At 45.8% G+C, this 24734-nt stretch overlaps 1 protein-coding gene across 3 annotated transcripts; it reads left to right on the top strand.

Moving 5' to 3' along the window:
* The first annotated feature begins 4 nt into the window (after window positions 1-4).
* LOC134958505 (uncharacterized) lies at window positions 5-21198 on the top strand. 3 transcript variants are annotated; one of them, XM_063941166.1, is made up of 3 exons: window positions 5-89; window positions 10359-10469; window positions 19641-21198. In XM_063941166.1, exons 2-3 carry the CDS (start codon window positions 10457-10459, stop codon window positions 20837-20839), a joined length of 1212 nt encoding a protein of 403 aa, XP_063797236.1. In that variant the 5' UTR covers window positions 5-89; window positions 10359-10456; the 3' UTR covers window positions 20840-21198. The 3 variants fall into 3 exon arrangements, with proteins under 3 accessions (XP_063797236.1, XP_063797235.1, XP_063797237.1); XM_063941165.1 differs by lacking the exon at window positions 10359-10469; XM_063941167.1 differs by lacking the exons at window positions 5-89; window positions 10359-10469 and adding an exon at window positions 10502-10742.
* Window positions 21199-24734: the final 3536 nt, after the last annotated feature.

Raw genomic sequence — 24734 nt, 5'->3', positions numbered from 1 at the left:
AGGAGAGTGCTGCCTGGGTGCAGACAGGAAGTCGGGGGAGAGTGCAGCTGTGCCGGAGTTGTTACAGTGTATGCAACATATGTATCTAGGTGAGATCATCTGTTATATATAAGTACGATTCAGTTCCATTTATTTCCTTTTCCTACTGTCCCACAATATTTCTGGTCCCTACAAAGAGGTCTATATAAGGGGTTCACAGTACTACTGGATGTCACATTTATTCACGAGGCTGAAGTTAGCTTCTTATTCGCTTCTTATTCAAGCTCCAGCTTCTTATTCACTTCTTATTCGAGCTCCAGCTTCTTATTCAGATCATTCAGTTTTGCAAGGGTTAATGAGTCTTGGGCAACACATTTGACAACTGAAATTCACAGAGCAGGGTCCCTTTCATATGACCCACATGTATTTTGGCTTGCCCAACGCTGGTTTGGGCATGAAATACGCTGGCAAAGTGGGCACATACACTATAATTCACCATTTTGAATAAGTAGCTGTAGTTTTGCAAGGGTTAACGAGTGTCGGGCAACAATTTTGACACCTGAAATCAAGTGAGTCGGGTCACTTGCATATGACCCACATGTATTTTTCCTTGCCCAACACTGGTTTGGGCATGAAATACGCTGGCAAGGTGGGCACATACACGATATTATAATTTACTATTTTGAATAAGTAGCTGTAGTTTTGCAAGGGTTAACGAGTCTCGGGCAACAATTTTGACACCTGAAATCAAATGAGTCGGGTCACTTGCATATGACCCACATGTATTTTTCCTTGCCCAACACTGGTTTGGGCATGAAATACGCTGGCAAGGTGGGCACATACACGATATTATAATTTACTATTTTGAATAAGTAGCTGTAGTTTTGCAAGGGTTAACGAGTCTCGGGCAACAATTTTGACACCTGAAATCAACTGAGTCGGGTCACTTGCATATGACTCACATGGATTTTGCCTTGCCCAACACTGGTTTGGGCATGAAATACGCTGCCCAAGTGGGCACCTTAACACTATCATTTTCTATTATGAATAAGTAGCTATAGTTTGGCAAGGGTTAACGAGTCTCGGACAACAATTTTGACACCTGAAATCAACTGAGTCGGGTCACTTGCATATGACCCACATGGATTTTGCCTTGCCCAACACTGGTTTGGGCATGAAATACGCTGGCAAAGTAGGCACCTTAACACTATAATTTTCCATTATGAATAAGTAGCTGTAGTTTGGCATGGGTTATCGAGTCTCGGGCAACAATTTTGACAGCTGAAATCAACTGAGTCGGGTCACTTGCATATGACCCACATGGATTTTGCCTTGCCCAACACTGGTTTGGGCATGAAATACGCTGCCCAAGTGGGTACTTTAACACTATCATTTTCTATTATGAATAAGTAGCTCTAGTATTGCAAGGGTTAATGAGTCTCGGGCAACAATTTTGACACCTGAAATCAACTGAGTCAGGTCACTTGCATATGACTCACATTGATTTTGCCTTGCCCAACACTGGTTTGGGCATGAAATACGCTGGCAAAGTAGGCACCTTAACACTATCTTTTTGTATTATGAATAAGTAGCTGTAGTTTGGCAAGGGTTAACGAGTCTCGGGCAACAATTTTGACAGCTGAAATCAACTGAGTCTGGTCACTTGCGTATGATCCACATGAATTTTGCCTTGCCCGACACTGGTTTGGGCATGAAATACGCTGGCAAGGTGGGCATATACACAGTATCATGAATTACTATTTTGAATAAGTAGCTGTAGTTTTGCAAGGGTTAACGAGTCTCGGGCAACAATTTTGACACCAGAAATCTATAGAGTCGGGTCACTTGCATATGACCCACATGGATTTTGCCTTGCCCAACACTGGTTTGGGCATGAAATACGCTGGCAAAGTAGGCACCTTAACACTATCATTTTCTATTTTGAATAAGTAGCTCTAGTTTTTCAAGGGTTAACGAGTCTCGGACAAAAATTTTGACAGCTGAAATCAACTGAGTCGGGTCACTTGCATATGACCCACATGTATTTTGCCTTGCCCAACACTGGTTTGGGCATGAAATACGCTGGCAAGGTGGGCATATACACAGTATTATGAATTACTATTTTGAATAAGTAGCTGTATTTTTGCAAGGGTTAACGAGTCTCGGGCAACAATTTTGACAGCTGAAATCAACTGAGTCGGGTCACTTGCATATGACCCACATGGATTTTGCCTTGCCCAACACTGGTTTGGGCATGAAATACGCTGCCCAAGTGGGTACCTTAACACTATCTTTTTCTATTATGAATAAGTAGCTCTAGTTTTGCAAGGGTTAATGAGTCTCGGGCAACAATTTTGACACCTGAAATCAACTGAGTCAGGTCACTTGCATATGACCCACATGGATTTTGCCTTGCCCAACACTGGTTTGGGCATGAAATACGCTGCCCAAGTGGGCACCTTAACACTATCATTTTCTATTATGAATAAGTAGCTATAGTTTGGCAAGGGTTAACGAGTCTCGGACAACAATTTTGACACCTGAAATCAACTGAGTCGGGTCACTTGCATATGACCCACATGGATTTTGCCTTGCCCAACACTGGTTTGGGCATGAAATACGCTGGCAAAGTAGGCACCTTAACACTATAATTTTCCATTATGAATAAGTAGCTGTAGTTTGGCATGGGTTATCGAGTCTCGGGCAACAATTTTGACAGCTGAAATCAACTGAGTCGGGTCACTTGCATATGACCCACATGGATTTTGCCTTGCCCAACACTGGTTTGGGCATGAAATACGCTGCCCAAGTGGGTACTTTAACACTATCATTTTCTATTATGAATAAGTAGCTCTAGTATTGCAAGGGTTAATGAGTCTCGGGCAACAATTTTGACACCTGAAATCAACTGAGTCAGGTCACTTGCATATGACTCACATTGATTTTGCCTTGCCCAACACTGGTTTGGGCATGAAATACGCTGGCAAAGTAGGCACCTTAACACTATCTTTTTGTATTATGAATAAGTAGCTGTAGTTTGGCAAGGGTTAACGAGTCTCGGGCAACAATTTTGACAGCTGAAATCAACTGAGTCTGGTCACTTGCGTATGATCCACATGAATTTTGCCTTGCCCGACACTGGTTTGGGCATGAAATACGCTGGCAAGGTGGGCATATACACAGTATCATGAATTACTATTTTGAATAAGTAGCTGTAGTTTTGCAAGGGTTAACGAGTCTCGGGCAACAATTTTGACACCAGAAATCTATAGAGTCGGGTCACTTGCATATGACCCACATGGATTTTGCCTTGCCCAACACTGGTTTGGGCATGAAATACGCTGGCAAAGTAGGCACCTTAACACTATCATTTTCTATTTTGAATAAGTAGCTCTAGTTTTTCAAGGGTTAACGAGTCTCGGACAAAAATTTTGACAGCTGAAATCAACTGAGTCGGGTCACTTGCATATGACCCACATGTATTTTGCCTTGCCCAACACTGGTTTGGGCATGAAATACGCTGGCAAGGTGGGCATATACACAGTATTATGAATTACTATTTTGAATAAGTAGCTGTATTTTTGCAAGGGTTAACGAGTCTCGGGCAACAATTTTGACAGCTGAAATCAACTGAGTCGGGTCACTTGCATATGACCCACATGGATTTTGCCTTGCCCAACACTGGTTTGGGCATGAAATACGCTGCCCAAGTGGGTACCTTAACACTATCTTTTTCTATTATGAATAAGTAGCTCTAGTTTTGCAAGGGTTAATGAGTCTCGGGCAACAATTTTGACACCTGAAATCAACTGAGTCAGGTCACTTGCATATGACCCACATGGATTTTGCCTTGCCCAACACTGGTTTGGGCATGAAATACGCTGGCAAAGTAGGCACCTTAACACTATCATTTTCTATTATGAATAAGTAGCTGTAGTTTGGCAAGGGTTAACAAGTCTCGGGCAACAATTTTGACAGCTGAAATCAACCGATTCTGGTCACTTGCGCATGACCCACATGGATTTTTCCTTGCCCGACACTGGTTTGGGCATGAAATACGCTGGAAAGGTGGGCATATACACAGTTTTATGAATTACTATTTTTAATAAGTAGCTGTAGTTTTGCAAGGGTTAACGAGTCTCGGGCAACAATTTTGACAGCTGAAATCAACTGAGTCAGGTCACTTGCATATGACCCACATGGATTTTGCCTTACCCAACACTGGTTTGGGCATGAAATATGCTGCCAAAGTGGGCACCTTAACACTATCTTTTTCTATTATGAATAAGTAGCTGTAGTTTTGCAAGGGTTAACGAGTCTCGGGCAACAATTTTGACACCAGATCTCAATAGAGTCGGGTCACTTGCATATGACCCACATAGATTTTGCCTTGCCCGACACTGGTTTGGGCATGAAATACGCTGGCAAGGTGGGCAGCTACTTATTCATAATGGAAAATGATAGTGTTAAGGTGCCCACTTGGGCAGCGTATTTCATGCCCAAACCAGTGTTGGGCAAGGCAAAATCCATGTGGGTCATATGCAAGTGACCCGACTCAGTTGATTTCAGCTGTCAAAATTGTTGCCCGAGACTCGTTAACCCTTGCAAAACTACAGCTACTTATTCAAAATAGTAATTCATAATACTGTGTATATGCCCACCTTGCCAGCGTATTTCATGCCCAAACCAGTTTCGGGCAAGGCAAAATCCATGTGGGTCATATGCAAGTGACCCGACTCTATTGATTTCTGGTGTCAAAATTGTTGCCCGAGACTCGTTAACCCTTGCAAAACTACAGCTACTTATTCATAATAGAAAAAGATAGTGAAAAGGTGCCCACTTGGGCAGCATATTTCAGGCCCAAACCAGTGTTGGGCAAGGCAAAATACATGTGGGTCATATGCAAGTGACCCGACTCAGTTGATTTCAGGTGTCAAAATTGTTGCCCGAGACTCGTTAACCCTTGCAAAACTACAGCTACTTATTCATAATGGAAAATGATAGTGTTAAGGTGCCCATTTGGGCAGCGTATTTCATGCCCAAACCAGTGTTGGGCAAGGCAAAATCCATGTGGGTCATATGCAAGTGACCTGACTCAGTTGATTTCAGCTGTCAAAATTGTTGCCCGAGACTCGTTAACCCTTGCAAAACTACAGCTACTTCTTCAAAATAGTAATTAATAATACTGTGTATATGCCCACCTTGCCAGCGTATTTCATGCCCAAACCAGTGTCGGGCAAGGCAAAATCCATGTGGGTCATATGCAAGTGACCCGACTCTATTGATTTCTGGTGTCAAAATTGTTGCCCGAGACTCGTTAACCCTTGCAAAACTACAGCTACTTATTCATAATAGAAAAAGATAGTGTTAAGGTACCCACTTGGGCAGCGTATTTCATGCCCAAACCAGTGTTGGGCAAGTTAAAATACATGTGGGTCATATGCAAGTGACCCGACTCAGTTGATTTCAGGTGTCAAAATTGTTGCCCGAGATTCGTTAACCCTTGCAAAACTACAGCTACTTATTCATAATGGAAAATGATAGTGTTAAGGTGCCCATTTGGGCAGCGTATTTCATGCCCAAACCAGTGTTGGGCAAGGCAAAATCCATGTGGGTCATATGCAAGTGACCCGACTCAGTTGATTTCAGCTGTCAAAATTGTTGCCCGAGACTCATTAACCCTTGCAAAACTACAGCTACTTATTCAAAATAGAAAAAGATAGTGTTAAGGTACCCACTTGGGCAGCGTATTTCATGCCCAAACCAGTGTTGGGCAAGTTAAAATACATGTGGGTCATATGCAAGTGACCCGACTCAGTTGATTTCAGGTGTCAAAATTGTTGCCCGAGATTCGTTAACCCTTGCAAAACTACAGCTACTTATTCATAATGGAAAATGGTAGTGTTAAGGTGCCCATCTGGGCAGCGTATTTCATGCCCAAACCAGTGTTGGGCAAGGCAAAATCCATGTGGGTCATATGCAAGTGACCCGACTCAGTTGATTTCAGCTGTCAAAATTGTTGCCCGAGACTCGTTAACCCATGCCAAACTACAGCTACTTATTCATAATGGAAAATTATAGTGTTAAGGTGCCTATTTTGCCAGCGTATTTCATGCCCAAACCAGTGTTGGGCAAGGCAAAATCCATGTGGGTCATATGCAAGTGACCCGACTCAGTTGATTTCAGGTGTCAAAATTGTTGCCCGAGACTCGTTAACCCTTGCCAAACTATAGCTACTTATTCATAATAGAAAATGATAGTGTTAAGGTGCCCACTTGGGCAGCGTATTTCATGCCCAAACCAGTGTTGGGCAAGGAAAAATCCATGTGAGTCATATGAAAGTGACCCGACTCAGTTGATTTCAGGTGTCAAAATTGTTGCCCGAGACTCGTTAACCCTTGCAAAACTACAGCTACTTATTCAAAATAGTAAATTATAATATCGTGTATGTGCCCACCTTGCCAGCGTATTTCATGCCCAAACCAGTGTTGGGCAAGGAAAAATACATGTGGGTCATATGCAAGTGACCCGACTCACTTGATTTCAGGTGTCAAAATTGTTGCCCGACACTCGTTAACCCTTGCAAAACTACAGCTACTTATTCAAAATGGTGAATTATAGTGTATGTGCCCACTTTGCCAGCGTATTTCATGCCCAAACCAGCGTTGGGCAAGCCAAAATACATGTGGGTCATATGAAAGGGACCCTGCTCTGTGAATTTCAGTTGTCAAATGTGTTGCCCAAGACTCATTAACCCTTGCAAAACTGAATGATCTGAATAAGAAGCTGGAGCTCGAATAAGAAGTGAATAAGAAGCTGGAGCTTGAATAAGAAGTGAATAAGAAGCTGGCCGAATAAGAAGCTAACTTCAGCCTCGTCATTTATTCTTGATATTTGTGTGTGTGTATTTATAGTATTAGGAGGTGGTCAAATTTTATATATAATCAATATATATATATATATATATATATATATATATATATATATATATATATATATATATATATATATAATATGCTACCTATTTCTTACTGACCAGTGTTAACGCAGAGTTGCCCAAACTCTGCCATATTACAGTCCAGGATTTAAGGATATCCATGCCTGAATCCATTCCAGATGGCTACATCAAACTGAGACTGAGGTACTACTGTAGTGATTGTCATCTGTGCTGGAGCATGGATATCCTTGAAACCTGGACTGTAGTAGCGGAGTTTGGGAAACTCTGAATTAACGTATTGGTAGGCTTACCATACTATCCCTTTAAATCGGGACACTCATTAATTACACAGGTTCTGTGGCTGATTAAAACAGCTGGAATGCAGGCTTGAAGTCAGCCAGCCACGGAACCTGCAGACTGGACTGGCCAGACCAATGTCTGTCATTTTATATGTAGATTGTGACGGCATAATATGGTTCACCCCACTTGTATCTAATGCTATTGTGGAGTCGGTACTGTGCTCCTCGATACTGGTATGGTACGGCTCCACCAGCACGAGGGACAGATGCAGTCTCCAAGAGGTGGTCAGAACCGCAGAGAAGATCATCGGGGGCCAACCGTCCCTCAGTCCAGGACCTGTACCTGTCCAGAGCTAAAAAGCGGGCAATGAAGATAGTAAAGCACCAGCTACACCTAGGGTTGCCACCTCATCCCTTTAATTCTGGACACATATTAATTACACAGGTTCTGTGGCTGGCTGACTTCAAGACTCCATTTCACCTGGCTTTTAATCGGCCACAGAACCTGTGTAATTAATATGTGTCCAGAATTAAAGGGATGAGGTGGTAACCCTAGCTACACCCCGGCCACAGCATGTCTAACTTGCTTCCTTCAGGCAGGCGTTACAGGGCCGTCCCCGTCGGGTCCACCAGAAGCCTCAAAAGTTTATTTCCCCAAGCGGTCCGCCTGCTGAACTCCTGAATATTGACTGACTAGACGTACATGTAACTCACTTGTGTCCCTACGGTTTTCCTATCTGTGTGACTTTACTTGCCCCCTCCCCCCGCTTATCTGTTACCTACTTGGCTGTTGTATAGCAAACCGAAGACAAACTCCTAGTATACGCAAGTATACCCGGCTAATGAAGCTGATTCTCATAAGGGAAAGGAAAGGGGGAGGTGGGATAGTATACTTCTGCACAAGTTTTATTATGATTTTATCCCCAATTATTCATACCGTTATTAATTCGAATCTAGAAACTGGGGGTGCTGCCTAAGACAATAATACTGAAGGGCAAAGGAAAATGAAAGAACAAGATTGTCTTTTGTGTTGGCGCACTTGAAAGAAGAGATATATATTTATTTATCACAATGTAATGATTATTACGTTAAAACATAACGTTTATTCTTTATTTAAACTTTTATTCTTTATATAAAGAATAAAAGTTATGTTTTAACGTAATAATCATTACATTGTGATAAATAAATATATATCTCTTCTTTCAAGTGTGCCAACACAAAAGACAATCTTGTTCTTTCATTTTCCTTTGCCCTAATGAAGCTGATTCTGATTTACAACCTGCAACTAAATATTAAGTTCTTGTCCCATCTACCTGTGGGATCGGTATGAAATACCTCCAATCAAAATCCCGAAAGCAATTGGCCGACGGCCAAAATCCCGACATGGACAAAATACCGACATTTAAAATACAGACAAGGTCAAAATACCGACATGTAAAATGGCGACAGGTCAAAATACCGACATGCGTTTTCATTTTTCATAAGTGTACCGCGTCCCTTCGCATGGCTCGCTGCGCTCGGCATACTATTATAGTCTCCCCCCCCCCCCCCCCCCCCGAGGTCCACTGGGATGGTAAGGTATGAACAAGCCGGTTTCAATGAAAAACTCATGTCAGTATTTTGTCCATGTCGGGATTTTGACCTGTCGGCATTTTACACGTCGGCATTTTGACCTTGTCGGTATTTTAAATGTTGGTATTTTGTCCATGTCGGGATTTTGACCGTCGGCCAATTGCTGTCGGAATTTCGACTGTCGGGATTTTGATTGGAGGTAAATTGACTGCATCCCACAGAAATGACCTGCCTTTATTCCAAAATGTGTTTTGTGCTAAACATATTTCAAACTCCCTGTGGGCAATTGCCTAGTATGTTTTTACAAAGAATGTTATTTCTGAAAAATAAAATACACCCATGTACTAGTTCTACAGAAATAAAACAATATTGAAGGGTTCTAGCTGTTAATAGGCATCTCAGGTTGGTCCTTCTCTGCAAAGCCTGCCAAGCTCGCGGGCTCTGATTGCAAGCGTATTTGATTTCTCCACCCGAACACGCTCATAAAAATACATGAATAGCCGTGGTTGCATTAAGCAGCTGGTTATAAATGGATGGTCACGATCCCTTTCAAGGTATTAGCCAGGACGAGTGTGTTTTGCCAGTTTTGTGGTAGACGTGAGGCAAGGTAAATACACCCAGGGTTTGTGTTGGCTTTTGATGCTTTAAAACCGCATTTCTTTTTCCTGACTTAATTTAGAGCTCCGTGTTTCCAAGTATTGAGAAATTAGGACAAGTCCTCAGCATTCACTATTTGTTTAATTAGCAACGTTCAATTGGAAGTAACACACTTAGCTTTCAGATTTGCTGGTACAACCCAATTCTTTATACAGATGGTGTGGCCTTTAGTGCAATGTCACTGTCTCGCTTGCTTTATAAATCCATGGTACACCTTTTTTCCATTAAAGAACAAATGGCAAAAAAGGCGGTGGTGTGGGTGGGTGGTTCTGGTTGCCCAGAACCCCCCCTCCCCCTCCTCTTGGCAATTGGCTCAAGTTAGGACAATAGCAATGGTATATAAAACGGCCACCACATCATGCAGTTTAAGGGACAGGGCAGAGCTGCTGCACATGCCCAGTGGAAGCAGCTTCTTCTACCAAGTTTGCTGTGTGTGTGGTTCTGAGTCTTCAGTCAGTGCACTGGACCAGAGAGTAGCTGCCAGGAAGAAGAGGCAGGAGCCTTATGATTAGGTGGGAGAATGTGTGCTTAGAAAGTGCAGTACTGGTTCTATTATGTTTGTGTATATATTTATTTGTTATAGTATGTTTAACCTTTTCCTGACCACTTATCTTATTTATATTATTTAAATGTGTTTGATACAGCCTATACTCTAGACCACAGGTTCTCAAACTCTGTCCTCAGGACTCCACACAGTGCATGTTTTGCAGGTCTCCTCAAATAATTCCAAGTGACATAATTAGCTTCACCTGTGGACCTTTTAAAATGTGTCAGTGAGTAATTAATACACCTGTGCACCTGGTGGGTTACCTGCAAAACATGCACTGTGTGGGGTCCTGAGGACCGAGTTTGAGAACCCCTGCTCTAGACCATCTATAGTGTTAAATATTAATACTGTATTCTATGTTCGTCAGAGTGGAAGATTGTATTTGGAAACCCCCTCTAGAAATCCTGCATTTGCCACTGCTGTACCATCCTGTGGCGTGATGTGAGGAACTGGGGCATTCATTAAATGTGGTCCACTGGTAACTGCAAGTATTTCCATCATTACCCTTAACAACCAAAAAGTAATGTGCTTTCATTTTCTAAAGTCAACTAGACAATGAGAGAATCAGATTGATAGTTTTGGGTTAAAGCACCCCTCTAGCCCCCACCCCCCACCCCATCTATACCTGTGCACCAGCTCCCCCCAGAATATGCTGTAAAGCCTACTTCATCTACATGGCTGTTGCAGTATCATCTTTCGATGACCCCAGGTCTGCTCGATGCAAATCAGAATTCTCCAGCTGAGATATAAGGTAATGGGATTCAGGCAGACCAGCTTGCAATATATATCCGGCGTGGCAGTTGGTAATAGTGTTTTGCAATCTTCACCGCATCCGGAAAGCAGAAGGCAGAGTTTGCTAAGCTGGAATGCCAGTCTATATGTACAGAAATGCAACCAGAGGAAGGGCACATAGGCACCACCGGGTAAGATTGTAAGAATTCAGTTTTTACAGGCCACCAAGCTCCCAGCATCATGAATGAACATCCAATCCCCCCTTTTTCCTTGAAAGAAGATGAGCAAGCCTCGTACTCGAGGGTATATTATTTCATTGTCTACTATACCTCCAATATCATACTGAGAATTTCATTGAGCTTACAAAACCGCATACGTTGTCATGGAAATATCTATTATTGCAATCAATGTTTTAGAGACCCGATTGCAGCCCATAACAAGATATCATTCTGTGTGTGTATATTAACACAATATATGGACATATACTGTGTATATGCCCATATATTGCACTGTGTATGTATATGTGTGTAGCTATAATATGATATACAGGTTGAGTCTCCCATATCTAAAATGGTTTGGACCAGCAGCATTTGGAGTGTTTGTGATATTTCTGAATAATCTGTACAGGATTAGTGTAGAAGGCTGAGTTACCTGACCAGACCCTGGAACCGGTGACCTGCTCTGCTCTTACCTCTCCACGCTCCTGAGGTCCTTGGCCAGCTGCGGTGCTTTCTCTTCACTGCGGGTGCAGTCTTGAATTTCGACCCTCAGAGGCTGTTGCAGCATCTGTATATATGAAACACTGTTGGTATTATGTGGTTGAAGCCCGGTCTGTTCAAGGCTCGAGACCGTACCAGTGAACTGTGTCGGACTGAAATCTCAATGAACCCTGATCAATATTATATTCAGAGGCTTGAACCCATTATAATTAATTTTATATTAAGTTGGTGGCACAGTGGGTTGGTGGCACAGTGGGTTTATAACTTCATTGGTGGGGCAGTGGACAGAGACGCTGAACGTTCAGCGGCTCCCGTCAGCGGCTCAGCTAGGTGCAGCACTGCTAGCGGCTTGAATAAAGGACAACAGCAGGGCATGTGTATCAACAACGTTTCAATGCCTTTATTGCGACATTGTCATCAGGTCTTTTATGCCGCAATAAAGGCATTGTAACGTTGTCTATACGCATGCCCTGCTGTTGTCCTTTATTCAAGCCGCTATGAGTGCCGCACCTTTGAACTTTATGTGATTATTATTTGTGGAGGCACCCGGCGCAGTAACGCGGTCTTAATGGGAGAGCCGGGCACTCTGGTCTGTATATATTTTATATGTATTGAACCCATTATAATGAATTTTTTATTAAGTTGGTGGCACAGTGGAAATTGGTGGGGCAGTGGGTGAAAATAACTTAAATGGTTCCCCCTTCTACAGCCCTCCCCACACACCCAGAAATGCTTCCCCAATATTAAAATACATAAAAGAGGTGCCGATTCCAAAGATATCTTTCATCTTTCAAATTGTTTGAAAAATTTCTTAGTGTGTACACTCAGTTTCATTTGTCAGGGCTCTGGGAAAGTTCAAGGGAAATTGCTCATCGTCCACATTGTTCATCTTTCACATCGGTCATGTCTTCTAGTGTGTAGGGCCCTTTAGGCCTGGGCTGCGCAGAGACTGCACAAACTGATTTTTAGCAGCTCTACTACACATAGAAACGCACACTTGCACAGCAATAAAAACACTCCCCCTGTAGGCGGCGACTATCTGATCGCAGGACAGCAGAAAACGCAGCCCAGCAATCAGATCTGAATTGGGCCCATTGCACTATCTATTAAATTACCTCTTGCCTTGCTTTGCCTATAGGGGTGAGCTTGCAAGAAAGTAAGATTATGTTAATGATAGATGGCTAAAGGATACATCTACCTTTGACGTGACTAACGGGTCTATTTACTAAGCCATGGCTGGGGATAAAGTGGGCGGAGCTAAAGTACCAGCCTATCAGCTCCTAACTAACATGTTACAAGCTGGGTTTGAAAAATGACAGTTAGCAGCTGGTTGGCTGGTCATTTTATCTCCGTCCACTTTTTCTCCATTCATTCTAAGTAAATAGACTCCCTCAATGCACAAAGAGAACAGCAGGAGAGACACAGGTTGGCCAGGACTGGTCTAGAGGTGCACAAGGCTGAGTAACAGCTTCGGGGCGCAGGAACTCTGTGGGGGTGTAAGGTACAGAACCGCCATCACTACTGCAATGTTAGGCTGAAGTCCGCAGACTTCACATGTACAGCCCAAACAAGTGGAGAATATATTCTGTATTGTTAAACCTTTGATTAATTTATGTTATTTTTCTCTGACGTCCTAGTGGATGCTGGGACTCCGTCAGGACCATGGGGATTAGCGGCTCCGCAGGAGACAGGGCACAAAAATAAAGCTTTAGGATCAGGTGGTGTGCACTGGCTCCTCCCCCTATGACCCTCCTCCAAGCCTCAGTTAGGTTTTTGTGCCCGTCCGAGCAGGGTGCAATCTAGGTGGCTCTCCTAAAGAGCTGCTTAGAAAAAGTTTTTAGGTTTTTTATTTTCAGTGAGTCCTGCTGGCAACAGGCTCACTGCATCGAGGGACTTAGGGGAGAGAAGTGAACTCACCTGCGTGCAGGATGGATTGGCTTCTTAGGCTACTGGACACCATTAGCTCCAGAGGGAGTCAGAACACAGGTCTCACCCTGGGGTTCGTCCCGGAGCCGCGCCGCCGACCCCCCTTGCAGATGCCGAAGATGGAAGAGGTCCAGAAGCAGGCGGCAGAAGACTTTTCAGTCTTCCTGAGGTAGCGCACAGCACTGCAGCTGTGCGCCATTGTTGTCAGCACACTTCACACAGCGGTCACGGAGGGTGCAGGGCGCTGGGGGGGCGCCCTGGGCAGCAATGTATAATACCTTTTTATGGCTAAAAATACATCACATATAGCCCTTGAGGCTATATAGATGTATTTAACCCCTGCCAGATCTCACAAACTCCGGAGAAGAGCCCGCCGAAATAGGGGGCGGGGCTTATTCTCCTCAGCACACAGCGCCATTTTCCTGCTCAGCTCCGCTGTGAGGAAGGCTCCCAGGACTCTCCCCTGCACTGCACTACAGAAACAGGGTAAAACAGAGAGGGGGGGCACTTTTTTTGGCGATATTACTATATTTAAGCTGCTATAAGGATACAACACTTATATAGGGTTGTTCCCATATATATTATAGCGCTTGGGTGTGTGCTGGCAAACTCTCCCTCTGTCTCCCCAAAGGGCTAGTGGGGTCCTGTCTTCAATAGAGCATTCCCTGTGTGTCTGCTGTGTGTCGGTACGTGTGTGTCGACATGTATGAGGACGATGTTGGTGTGGAGGCCGAGCAATTGCCGGTAATGGTGATGTCACCCCCCAGGGAGTCGACACCGGAATGGATGGCTTTGTTTATGGAATTACGTGATAATGTCAGCACATTACAAAAATCAGTTGACGACATGAGACGGCCGTCAAACCAGTTAGTACCTGCCCAGGCGTCTCAGACACCGTCAGGGGCTGTAAAACGCCCTTTACCTCAGTCGGTCGACACAGACCCAGACACGGACACTGAATCTAGTGTCGACGGTGAAGAAACAGACGTATTTTCCAGTAGGGCCACACGTTATATGATCACGGCAATGAAGGAGGCTTTGCATATCTCTGATACTACAAGTACCACAAAAAGGGGTATTATGTGGGGGGTGAAAAAACTACCTGTAGTTTTTCCTGAATCAGAGGAATTGAATGATGTATGTGATGAAGCGTGGGTTAACCCAGATAGAAAAGTGCTAATTTCAAAAAAGTTATTGGCATTATACCCTTTCCCGCCAGAGGTTAGGGCGCGCTGGGAAATACCCCCTAAGGTGGATAAGGCGCTCACACGCTTATCAAAACAAGTGGCGTTACCGTCTCCTGATACGGCCGCCCTCAAGGATCCAGCTGATAGGAGGCTGGAAACTACCCTAAAAAGTATATACACACATACTGGTGTTATACTGCGACCAGCCATCGCCTCAGCCTGGATGTGCAGTGCTGGGGTGGTCTGGTCGGATTCCCTGACTGAAAATATTGATACCCTGGATAGGGACAGTATTTTACAGACTTTAGAGCAATTAAAGGATGCTTTTCTTTATATGCGAGATGCTCAGAGGGATATTTGCACTCTGGCATCGAGAGTAAGTGCGATGTCCATATCTGCCAGAAGAAGTTTATGGACACGACAGTGGTCAGGTGATGCGGATTCCAAACGGCATATGGAAGTATTGCCGTATAAAGGGGAGGAATTATTTGGCGTCGGTCTATCGGATCTGGTGGCCACGGCAACTGCCGGGAAATCCACCTTTTTACCTCAGACCCCCTCCCAACAGAAAAAGACACCGTCTTTTCAGCCGCAGTCCTTTCGGTCCTATAAGAACAAGCGGGCAAAAGGACAGTCATATCTGCCCCGAGGCAGAGGAAAGGGTAAGAGAGGGCAGCAAGCAGCTCCTTCCCAGGAACAGAAGCCCTCCGCGGGTTCTGCAAAGCCCTCAGCATGACGCTGGGGCTTTACAAGCGGACTCAGGAACGGTGGGGGGTCGACTCAAGAATTTAAGCGCGCAGTGGGCTTGCTCACAGGTGGACCCCTGGATCCTGCAGGTAGTATCTCAGGGTTACAGGTTGGAATTCGAGAAGTCTCCCCCTCGCCGGTTCCTAAAGTCTGCTTTGCCAACGTCTCCCACAGACAGGGCGACGGTATTGGAAGCCATTCACAAGCTGTTTTCTCAGCAGGTGATAGTCAAGGTACCCCTCCTACAACAGGGAAAGGGGTATTACTCCACGCTATATTGTGGTACCGAAGCCGGACGGCTCGGTAAGACCTATTCTAAATCTGAAATCTTTGAACCTGTACATACAAAAATTCAAGTTCAAGATGGAATCACTCAGAGCAGTGATAGCGAATCTGGAAGAAGGGGACTTTATGGTGTCCCTGGACATAAAAGATGCTTACCTGCATGTCCCAATTTGCCCTTCACATCAAGGGTACCTCAGGTTCGTGGTGCAAAACTGTCATTATCAGTTTCAGACGCTGCCGTTTGGATTGTCCACGGCACCTCGGGTCTTTACCAAGGTAATGGCCGAAATGATGATTCTTCTGCGAAGAAGAGGCGTATTAATTATCCCTTACTTGGACGATCTCCTGATAAGGGCAAGGTCCAGAGAACAGCTGGAGGACGGACACGGGTGGATTCTGAATTTTCCAAAATCTCAGTTGACCCCGACAACACGTCTGCTGTTCCTGGGAATGATTCTGGACACGGTTCAGAAAAAGGTGTTTCTTCCGGAGGAGAAAGCCAAGGAGTTATCCGAACTTGTCAGGAACCTCCTAAAACCAGGAAAAGTGTCTGTGCATCAATGCACAAGAGTCCTGGGAAAGATGGTGGCTTCTTACGAAGCAATCCCATTCGGCAGATTCCACGCACGAACTTTTCAGTGGGATCTGCTGGACAAATGGTCCGGATCGCATCTGCAGATGCATCAGCGGATAACCTTATCGCCACGGACAAGGGTGTCTCTTCTGTGGTGGTTGCAGAGTGCTCATCTGTTAGAAGGCCGCAGATTCGGCATACAGGACTGGGTCCTGGTGACCACGGATGCCAGTCTGAGAGGCTGGGGAGCGGTCACACAGGGAAGAAACTTCCAGGGAGTATGGTCAAGCCTGGAGATGTCTCTTCACATAAATATACTGGAGCTAAGAGAAATTTACAATGCTCTAAGCCTGGCAAAACCCCTGCTTCAGGGTCAGCCGGTGTTGATCCAGTCGGACAACATCACGGCAGTCGCCCACGTAAACAGACAGGGCGGCACAAGAAGCAGGAGAGCAATGGCAGAAGCTGCAAGGATTCTTCGCTGGGCGGAAGATCATGTGATAGCACTGTCAGCAGTGTTCATTCCGGGAGTGGACAACTGGAAAGCAGACTTCCTCAGCAGACACGATCTACACCCGGGAGAGTGGGGACTTCATCCAGAAGTTTTCCACATGATTGTGAACCGTTGGGAAAAACCAAAGGTGGATATGATGGCGTCTCGCCTCAACAAAAAACTGGACAGGTATTGCGCCAGGTCAAGAGACCCTCAGGCAATAGCTGTGGACGCTCTGGTAACACCGTGGGTGTTCCAGTCAGTGTATGTGTTTCCTCCTCTGCCTCTCATACCCAAAGTACTGAGAATTATACGGCAAAGGGGAGTAAGAACGATACTCGTGGCTCCGGATTGGCCAAGAAGAACTTGGTACCCGGAACTTCAGGAGTTGCTCACGGAAAATCCGTGGCCTCTACCTCTAAGACGGGACCTGATTCAGCAGGGACCGTGTCTATTCCAAGACTTACCGCGGCTGCGTTTGACGGCGTGGCGGTTGAACGCCGAATTCTAAGGGAAAAAGGCATTCCGGAAGAGGTCATTCCTACACTGGTTAAAGCCAGGAAGGAGGTGACTGCACAACATTATCACCGCATTTGGAGAAAATATGTTGCGTGGTGTGAGGCCAGGAAGGCCCCCACGGAGGAATTTCGACTGGGTCGATTCCTACATTTCCTGCAAACAGGATTGTCTATGGGCCTCAAATTGGGGTCCATTAAGGTTCAAATTTCGGCCCTGTTGATTTTCTTCCAGAAAGAATTGGCTTCAGTTCCTGAAGTCCAGACTTTTGTTAAAGGAGTACTACATATACAGCCCCCGGTTGTGCCCCCTGTGGCTCCGTGGGACCTTTAATGTAGTTTTGGATTTTCTCAAATCCCATTGGTTTGAGCCACTCAAATCCGTGGATTTGAAATATCTTACGTGGAAAGTAACCATGCTACTGGCCCTGGCTTCAGCCAGGAGAGTATCAGAATTGGCGGCTTTATCGTATAAAAGCCCATATCTGATTTTCCATTCGGACAGGGCAGACCTGCGGACGCGTCCTCATTTTCTGCCTAAGGTGGTGTCGGCGTTTCATCTGAACCAGCCTGTTGTGGTGCCTGCGGCTACTAGCGATTTGGAGGATTCCAAGTTGCTGGACGTTGTCCGGGCATTGAGAATATATATTTCAAGGACGGCTGGAGTCAGAAAATCTGACTCGCTGTTTATACTGTGTGCACCCAACAAGCTGGGTGCTCCTGCTTCTAAGCAGACGATTGCTCGTTGGATTTGTAGCACAATTCAACTTGCACATTCTGTGGCAGGCCTGCCACAGCCTAAATCTGTCAAGGCCCATTCCACAAGGAAGGTGGGCTCATCCTGGGCGGCTGCCCGAGGGGTCTCGGCATTACAACTCTGCCGAGCAGCTACGTGGTCGGGGGAGAACTCGTTTGTAAAATTCTACAAATTTGATACCCTGGCTAAAGAGGACCTGGAGTTCTCTCATTCGGTGCTGCAGAGTCATCCGCACTCTCCCGCCCGTTTGGGAGCTTTGGTATAATCCCCATGGTCCTGACGGAGTCCCAGCATCCACTAGGACGTCAGAGAAAGTAAGATTTTACTTACCGATAAATCTATTTCTCGTAGTCCGTAGTGGATGCTGGGCGCCCATCCCAAGTGCGGATTGTCTGCAATACTTGTACATAGTTATTGTTACAAAAAATTCGGGTTGTTATTGTTGTGAGCCGTCTGTTCACAGGCTCCTACGTTTATCATACTGTTAACTGGGTTCAGATCACAAGTTGTACGGTGTGATTGGTGTGGCTGGTATGAGTCTTACCCGGGATTCAAAATCCTTCCTTATTGTGTACGCTCGTCCGGGCACAGTATCCTAACTGAGGCTTGGAGGAGGGTCATAGGGGGAGGAGCCAGTGCACACCACCTGATCCTAAAGCTTTATTTTTGTGCCCTGTCTCCTGCGGAGCCGCTAATCCCCATGGTCCTGACGGAGTCCCAGCATCCACTACGGACTACGAGAAATAGATTTATCGGTAAGTAAAATCTTATTATTTGCATTTGACTTAGGGGGTCATTCCAAGTTGATCGTAGCTGTGCTAAAGTTAGCACAGCTACGTTCATCTTCCCTGACATGCGGGGGGACGCCCAGCACAGGGCTAGTCCACCCCGCATGTCAGTCCGGACCCCTTTGCAGAAGTGCAATGATATCGCACAGCGGCGATGCCTTTGCACTTCAAGAGTAGCTCCCGACCAGCGCAGCTTTAGCGTGCTGGCCGGGAGCTACTTATCGCTCCCTGGCCCGCAGCAGCTGCATGTGATGTCACGCAGCCGCTGCTGGCCGCCCCCCATTCGGTCCGGCCACGCCTGCGTTGGCCGGACCAAGCCCACAAAACGACGGCCAAACGCCGCCGTTCCGCCCCCTCCCACCCAGCGATCGCCTCTGCCTGTCAATCAGGCAGAGGCAATCGCATCCCTGCAGACAACCTTAGGCCGTCTGGCATGCGCTGGCGCACTACGGCACATGCGCAGCAGGGACCCGTTCGCTCTGCTGTGTTAAAATGCAGCGAGCAAACGGGTCAGAATGACCCCTTTAATTACAACAAAGCTTATTTGCTTTGGAAGCTCCAACCTCTGTCATAGTCCCAGCAGTACGTCAAATGGAGTAGAGCAGGGTTTCTCAAACTCGGTCCTCAGGACCCCACACAGTGCATATTTTGAAGGTAACCCACCAGGTGCACAGGTGTATTAATTACTCACTGACCCATTTTAAAAGGTCCACAGGTGGAGCTAATTATTTCACTTGTGATTCTGTGAGGAGACCTGCAAAACATGCACTGTGTGGGGTCCTGAGGACCGAGTTTGAGAACCTGTGGAGTAGAGAAATGCAAGATATCGTTAATTGTGTTTCTAGTAATTGATATGTGGGTTTTAAATAGTTGGAAAAAAAAAGTAAAATTGTGGATATAATTATTATTTTTTTAAATTACTATAGGTTATCTTGCACCCATGATGAGTGAAAAGAAGACATCTGTGGCAATTATTGGTGGAGGCATTTCAGGCTTGGTCTGTTCAGCAAGGCTGGCACAGCTGGGAATCACTAACGCCATAGTCTTCGATACTGGAAAGCGGGCACCAGGCGGGAGGTGTAGTAGTAGGTACATCAACATCGATGGCAAACTCCACATATTTGACCATGCGGTCCAGTTCTTCACTGTCAGCGATCCCAGATTTGCTAAGATTGTGTCCTTTATGCACAGCAAGAAGGCAGTAAGAGTTTGGCCAAGCAGAATTGTTCAACTTAAATCGGGTGCAAAGCCAACTGAAGTGAGGAACCTGCAAACCTTTATTGGCACGCGTGGAATGCAGTCCGTCCCCGAATGTCTATCAAGTCTCATCCATGTTGAAAGAAACAAGTGGGTCAGCAGTGTTCACTGGGACCCTCAAATCAAAAAGTGGAAAGTGGATGACCATGGCTGGTTTGATTATTTGGTAGTTGCCCATAACGGGAAGTGTGCCGCCAAGCTTATGGCTGACTCTGGGGCACCACAAATCCACAGTCTTCTTAAGGTGAAGTTCAGTCCTGTCCTGACACCGCAGGCCAACATCATGCATCTGTGTTCCCTCTGGGTTTTGATAATCGCTTTGCCACGTAGCATTGCAGTTGACTATGATGGAGCATTTGTGGAACATTCAGACTTATCATGGATTGGAAACAACACTTCTAAGTACAGTACAGAAAATCAGCTTGAATGCTGGACGGTCATTAGCACCAAGTCTTTTGGCGCCATTCATAAGGTTCCGCAGGAGTTTATACCACCTCCTAAGGAGAAAGAAGTTACAGACCTACTTCTGAATGGTTTTGCGGCAGTAACTGGTGTAAACCGAAAAACTTTGACTCCATGTTTTACCAAACTGCAGTTATGGGGAGCGGCAAACCCCTTGAATGTGCTTCATGGAGAGGAGTGTGTCTTCCAATCAAGCCATAATGTAGGCATATGTGGGGACTGGCTGGTAAGTCCGTGTGTTGAAGGAGCAGCGATCAGCGGCCTGGCCTTAGCTGAGGTGATCAGCCAACATGTAGATGGAGAGAGAAGAGATGTGGGATTGAAGAAACCCCTTCAACCTCTGGACTCTGAAGCTATTGGTGCATTTCCAACAAGTAAAGGTTTATTTTTTAATCCTGCAAAATAATACAAAATTTACGGGTAATACATAGCTGAGGCACAAAGGTGGAAACCGTTTGTGTGGAAGACAGAGCTGAATTGCTGAGGATGAACAGATTAATGTGGAACCCAAGGAGGAGGAAGACATTCACATGGAACCAGAGACACTGCTGGACCACCGTGGAGGAAAACATTAACGTGGAACTAGAGACGGGTCTGAGGCACTATGATGGAAGACATTCACGTCCAGCTATGCAACGTTACAGTGGCAGGAGCCTACATTAATGTTCCCCATTGTATTAACTTTTCCAACATAATTGGTTATGCTCCTCTGAATTGCTTAAACAGTTCTAATATAAAGGGCTCCCATGGTGGTATGCAATCTTATGACCTTTGATTTGTTTGTTTTTTTGGGGTGGGGGTGGTTAAATGTGTTATACATAACAAGACAAGATTACATTATCATAGTCATCATCATTTATTTGCAAAGTGCCACAGATTTCACAGTGCCGGACAAACGGCATTACAAAGCATACCAAAAAAAACAAAACAATGGAGCAAGTAAAAAAAAGTTTACACTAAAATTATACAAGGTAAAGTAAAACCTAAAATAGAACATAACAGATCCGGTACAAATGAGGTAGACAAGGAAGCCCTGCACATGAGAGCTGACATTCTAGTGGTAGGAAAGGTTGCCAGAGAGCGGTGTCGGGTAGGGGTGGGGTAGACCGAGGTGAAAAGGTGCATTTTGAGTGAGTGCTTAACAGATTGGAGGTTGGGAAAATAGTTGAGTGAGGTGGGGAACACTGCAGGAGAAATCTTGGGGAGGAGAAGTGCAAGTTAGAAGCAGAGTGGATGAAGTGCCTGATTCAGCAGCTGAAGAAAAAATATGCCTCCTGCCTTTATCGCAGATTCGAGAGCTGAGTCCACAGAAGCAGCACTCAGATCAGTATGGCCATCGGGATTGCATACAACTATGAATCGGCTCGGGAGCAGTAAATCTCCTGATGAGATCAGAGATTTTTAAAGGAGATGTCTCAGTGAGGGCTTCTGAGTGAGCTGTTTGAATTTGCAGAATGGTGGAAAAATATATCCACAACATTAGGGACAGGTAGAATAGGGGAGATATGGGTGGTGGAAGTACATAAAGCGGGAGATGGTGTTTGATGTTGTCTTGGATGAGAAAGGGGTGTAGTCAAACAATGTTAGGAAGGTGAAGGTGACATGATTATGTGGAGGGCTGGATATGAGGAATGAAGCTGAGGGCACAAAAATGACGCCAAGGCACTGTACTTGAGGAACAGGAGAGATCACAAAGTTGTCCAATGTGAGAGAGATGGTATGAGGGTGGAAAAAATGAGTTCGGTGTTGGACATGTTGAGTTTAAGAAAGCATTGGGACATCCAGGAAAAGGTGATGGGAGGCAGTTGGAGAGATGAGGGGGTAGATGTATATTTGGAGTGTTATGAGCGTAGAGGTGTTAGTTGAGGCTGTAGGAGTGTATGCGTTTGTGATAGATGTGTAAAGGTAGAAAAAAACGGAGGGCCAAGAACAGAGCCCATATGAAGATGATGGGAGTGTGTCAGAGGTAGAGACATTGAAGAAGCAACACAACTGGTAGGATGTGAGCCAGGAAAAATATGCTGAAAAGCTAAAGTGGGTGATGAGTGTTGAGGAGAAGAGAGTGATAGATCAAACAGGAAGAAGTGACTATTTCTGTTTGGTTGTAAGTAAATCGTTGGTCACTTTGGTGAAGGCAGTTTTGGTGAAGAGTGCCAAGTAGCGAGTCAGTGGAAAGAAAGTGACTAAGGCCTTTCAAGGCATTTGGACATCACATGAAGAAGAGAATTGGGGTGGTAGCTGAAGTGAGAGATGTTTGAGAATGTGAGAGATGAGCACAGGTTTGACATCTGAAGAGAAAAGCACCAGTGGCAAAGGGACAATCTGATGAGGTGTAACAGGTGCTGGCAGACTAGGTGGAAGGAAGTGGGTGAGCTGGGATGAAGCTCCACCTCAGGTACAAGAAGCAATAGACATTCTGGTGACATGGTGTGTGGTATAGTGATTTTCCATTAATTCATATTCTGGCTGTTTTATTTTCTGCTTCTGCTAATAGTGCCTGTCTGCTAACCACATGTATGACTTCAATTTGGGTAACTATTACAGTAGTTTGAAGTCAATTAAAGGCATTTAAGAACCTATACATACATTCCCCCATACCACATGAAAGTCCAGGAAGTTGGGCCGCACTTACAATCCCCCCCACTAGACGTGTTCTTCATAGCAACATCTTGCATGTGAGCAGATCAAGCTCCTGCTTTATTAGAGGCTGGTGTGGGATTTCTGCAGTGATTACAGAATCCCTCTTAGAATTCTGTTAAACCAGGTACCTACCATTTCCTTACAAGCAATGCAAAAATATCTACATCATGAATTGTTAGACACCTTCAACCCCCCAGGACACGGCGGGATACATCCAGAGGCAGATTTAGACCTCATGGGGTCCCTAAGCAAGTCACCAATTTGGGGCCTCCCCTTCCTCAAACAATCTATAGCACTATATCCTGTCATCACCGCACCTGGCTGTGCTTGTCCATGAGGCAGCAGAAGCAGCGCAGGTCCTACAGGCACTCCCACAGTGGGGGCAGATTCCGGAGCCGCCTCTTGGGCAGCTCAGGTAACCGATACTGCTCGTCTCCAGCCTCCACCACCACCATCAGCTTTCCTAGTAGTCGCACTGCTGCTGGTGGGGGCTGCAGACGAGCAGAATCGTCCTCGAGCAGAAGTGCCAGCATGGCCAGATCTATACTTTTCTTCTAGGGGGAACTGACAGTGGACATCCCCAACTGAGTGGTTGGTGTTGTAGTTTCAGAGAGAGAAGGAAGCCAAAGGGATCCAACAACAAAGGTGAGAGACCGTGGTCATGAGAGAGGGAGGGAAAGATAAAGGGGTAAGGGGAGAGAGAGGGTGGGAGACTGGAGAGAACGAGGGAGGAATAGAGGGAGTGAGAGATGAATGTAGAGAGAGAAAGTGGGAGAGAAAGGAAGGGAAAGAGGAAGAGAGCGCAGGTGCCGATGGATGACTTGGTCCCACCATCACTCATCCCTGCTCCTGACCTGGTCCTACCACCACTCACGTCATTTATTATTCTTAAGGATACAGAAGCCCCCAAGCACTGGGACCCTCACCCCACACGGTACTAGGGTCACTCACCGACTTGTAGAGCATTCTGAAAACATCCGCTCTCAAGGAACCGTATCCCTCGCCAGAATGGCGGCCCCTCACCTCCTTCAGTTACTGGGGCCCCAGCAATGGCATCTTAAGAGAGGAGGGACCCTGCGTGACAAAAATCGTACTACGCATGTGCGCCCATTTTGGAAGGGATTTTCTTCCATGATGGCTGCGCCTGTAGCGTCTGACGCTGGGCTTCGGAGAGGTGAGTAATAAAATTTGGATGCAATGTTTATGGTGTGTGGGCCCCCTCGGACCCAGGGGCCCGTGTGCATCGTACACATTGCACCCATGATAGAAACACCTTTGGGCCCCAAGGTCCCCCAGTGCAGATGATAGCAGAGCTCTTACTCAGGCTCCAGCACTCCCCGAATGGTGACTGGGATCCTCGTTCCAGTATTGATGAGGGCGTGCAGATCTCCCGCTCTTTGCAGGGGAAGGGCCAGAAGATGATGCGGCGCTGTAGCGGTTCCAGGATTTGCTGTGTCACAACCTTGGCAGCACAGTCCAGCAGGGTCTCCGGCTGGTACCGGGAGCGGGCAGAGGGTCCCCGCTGCACAGAAACATTGCTGTACGGGTGGAGGGTGCTGGGAGCAGAGCCGCTTTGCCGAGGGTGGCGGGAGCCACTGCCGGACGGATGCAGTATAGTATGTGCAGCCTCGGTACTACTGCAGCCACTTCTACTATATTTA

Source organism: Pseudophryne corroboree, chromosome 9 (assembly GCF_028390025.1).
Source record: "Pseudophryne corroboree isolate aPseCor3 chromosome 9, aPseCor3.hap2, whole genome shotgun sequence".
NCBI classification, from domain to species: domain Eukaryota; kingdom Metazoa; phylum Chordata; class Amphibia; order Anura; family Myobatrachidae; genus Pseudophryne; species Pseudophryne corroboree.
This window is presented reverse-complemented; position numbering and strand designations above follow the sequence as displayed.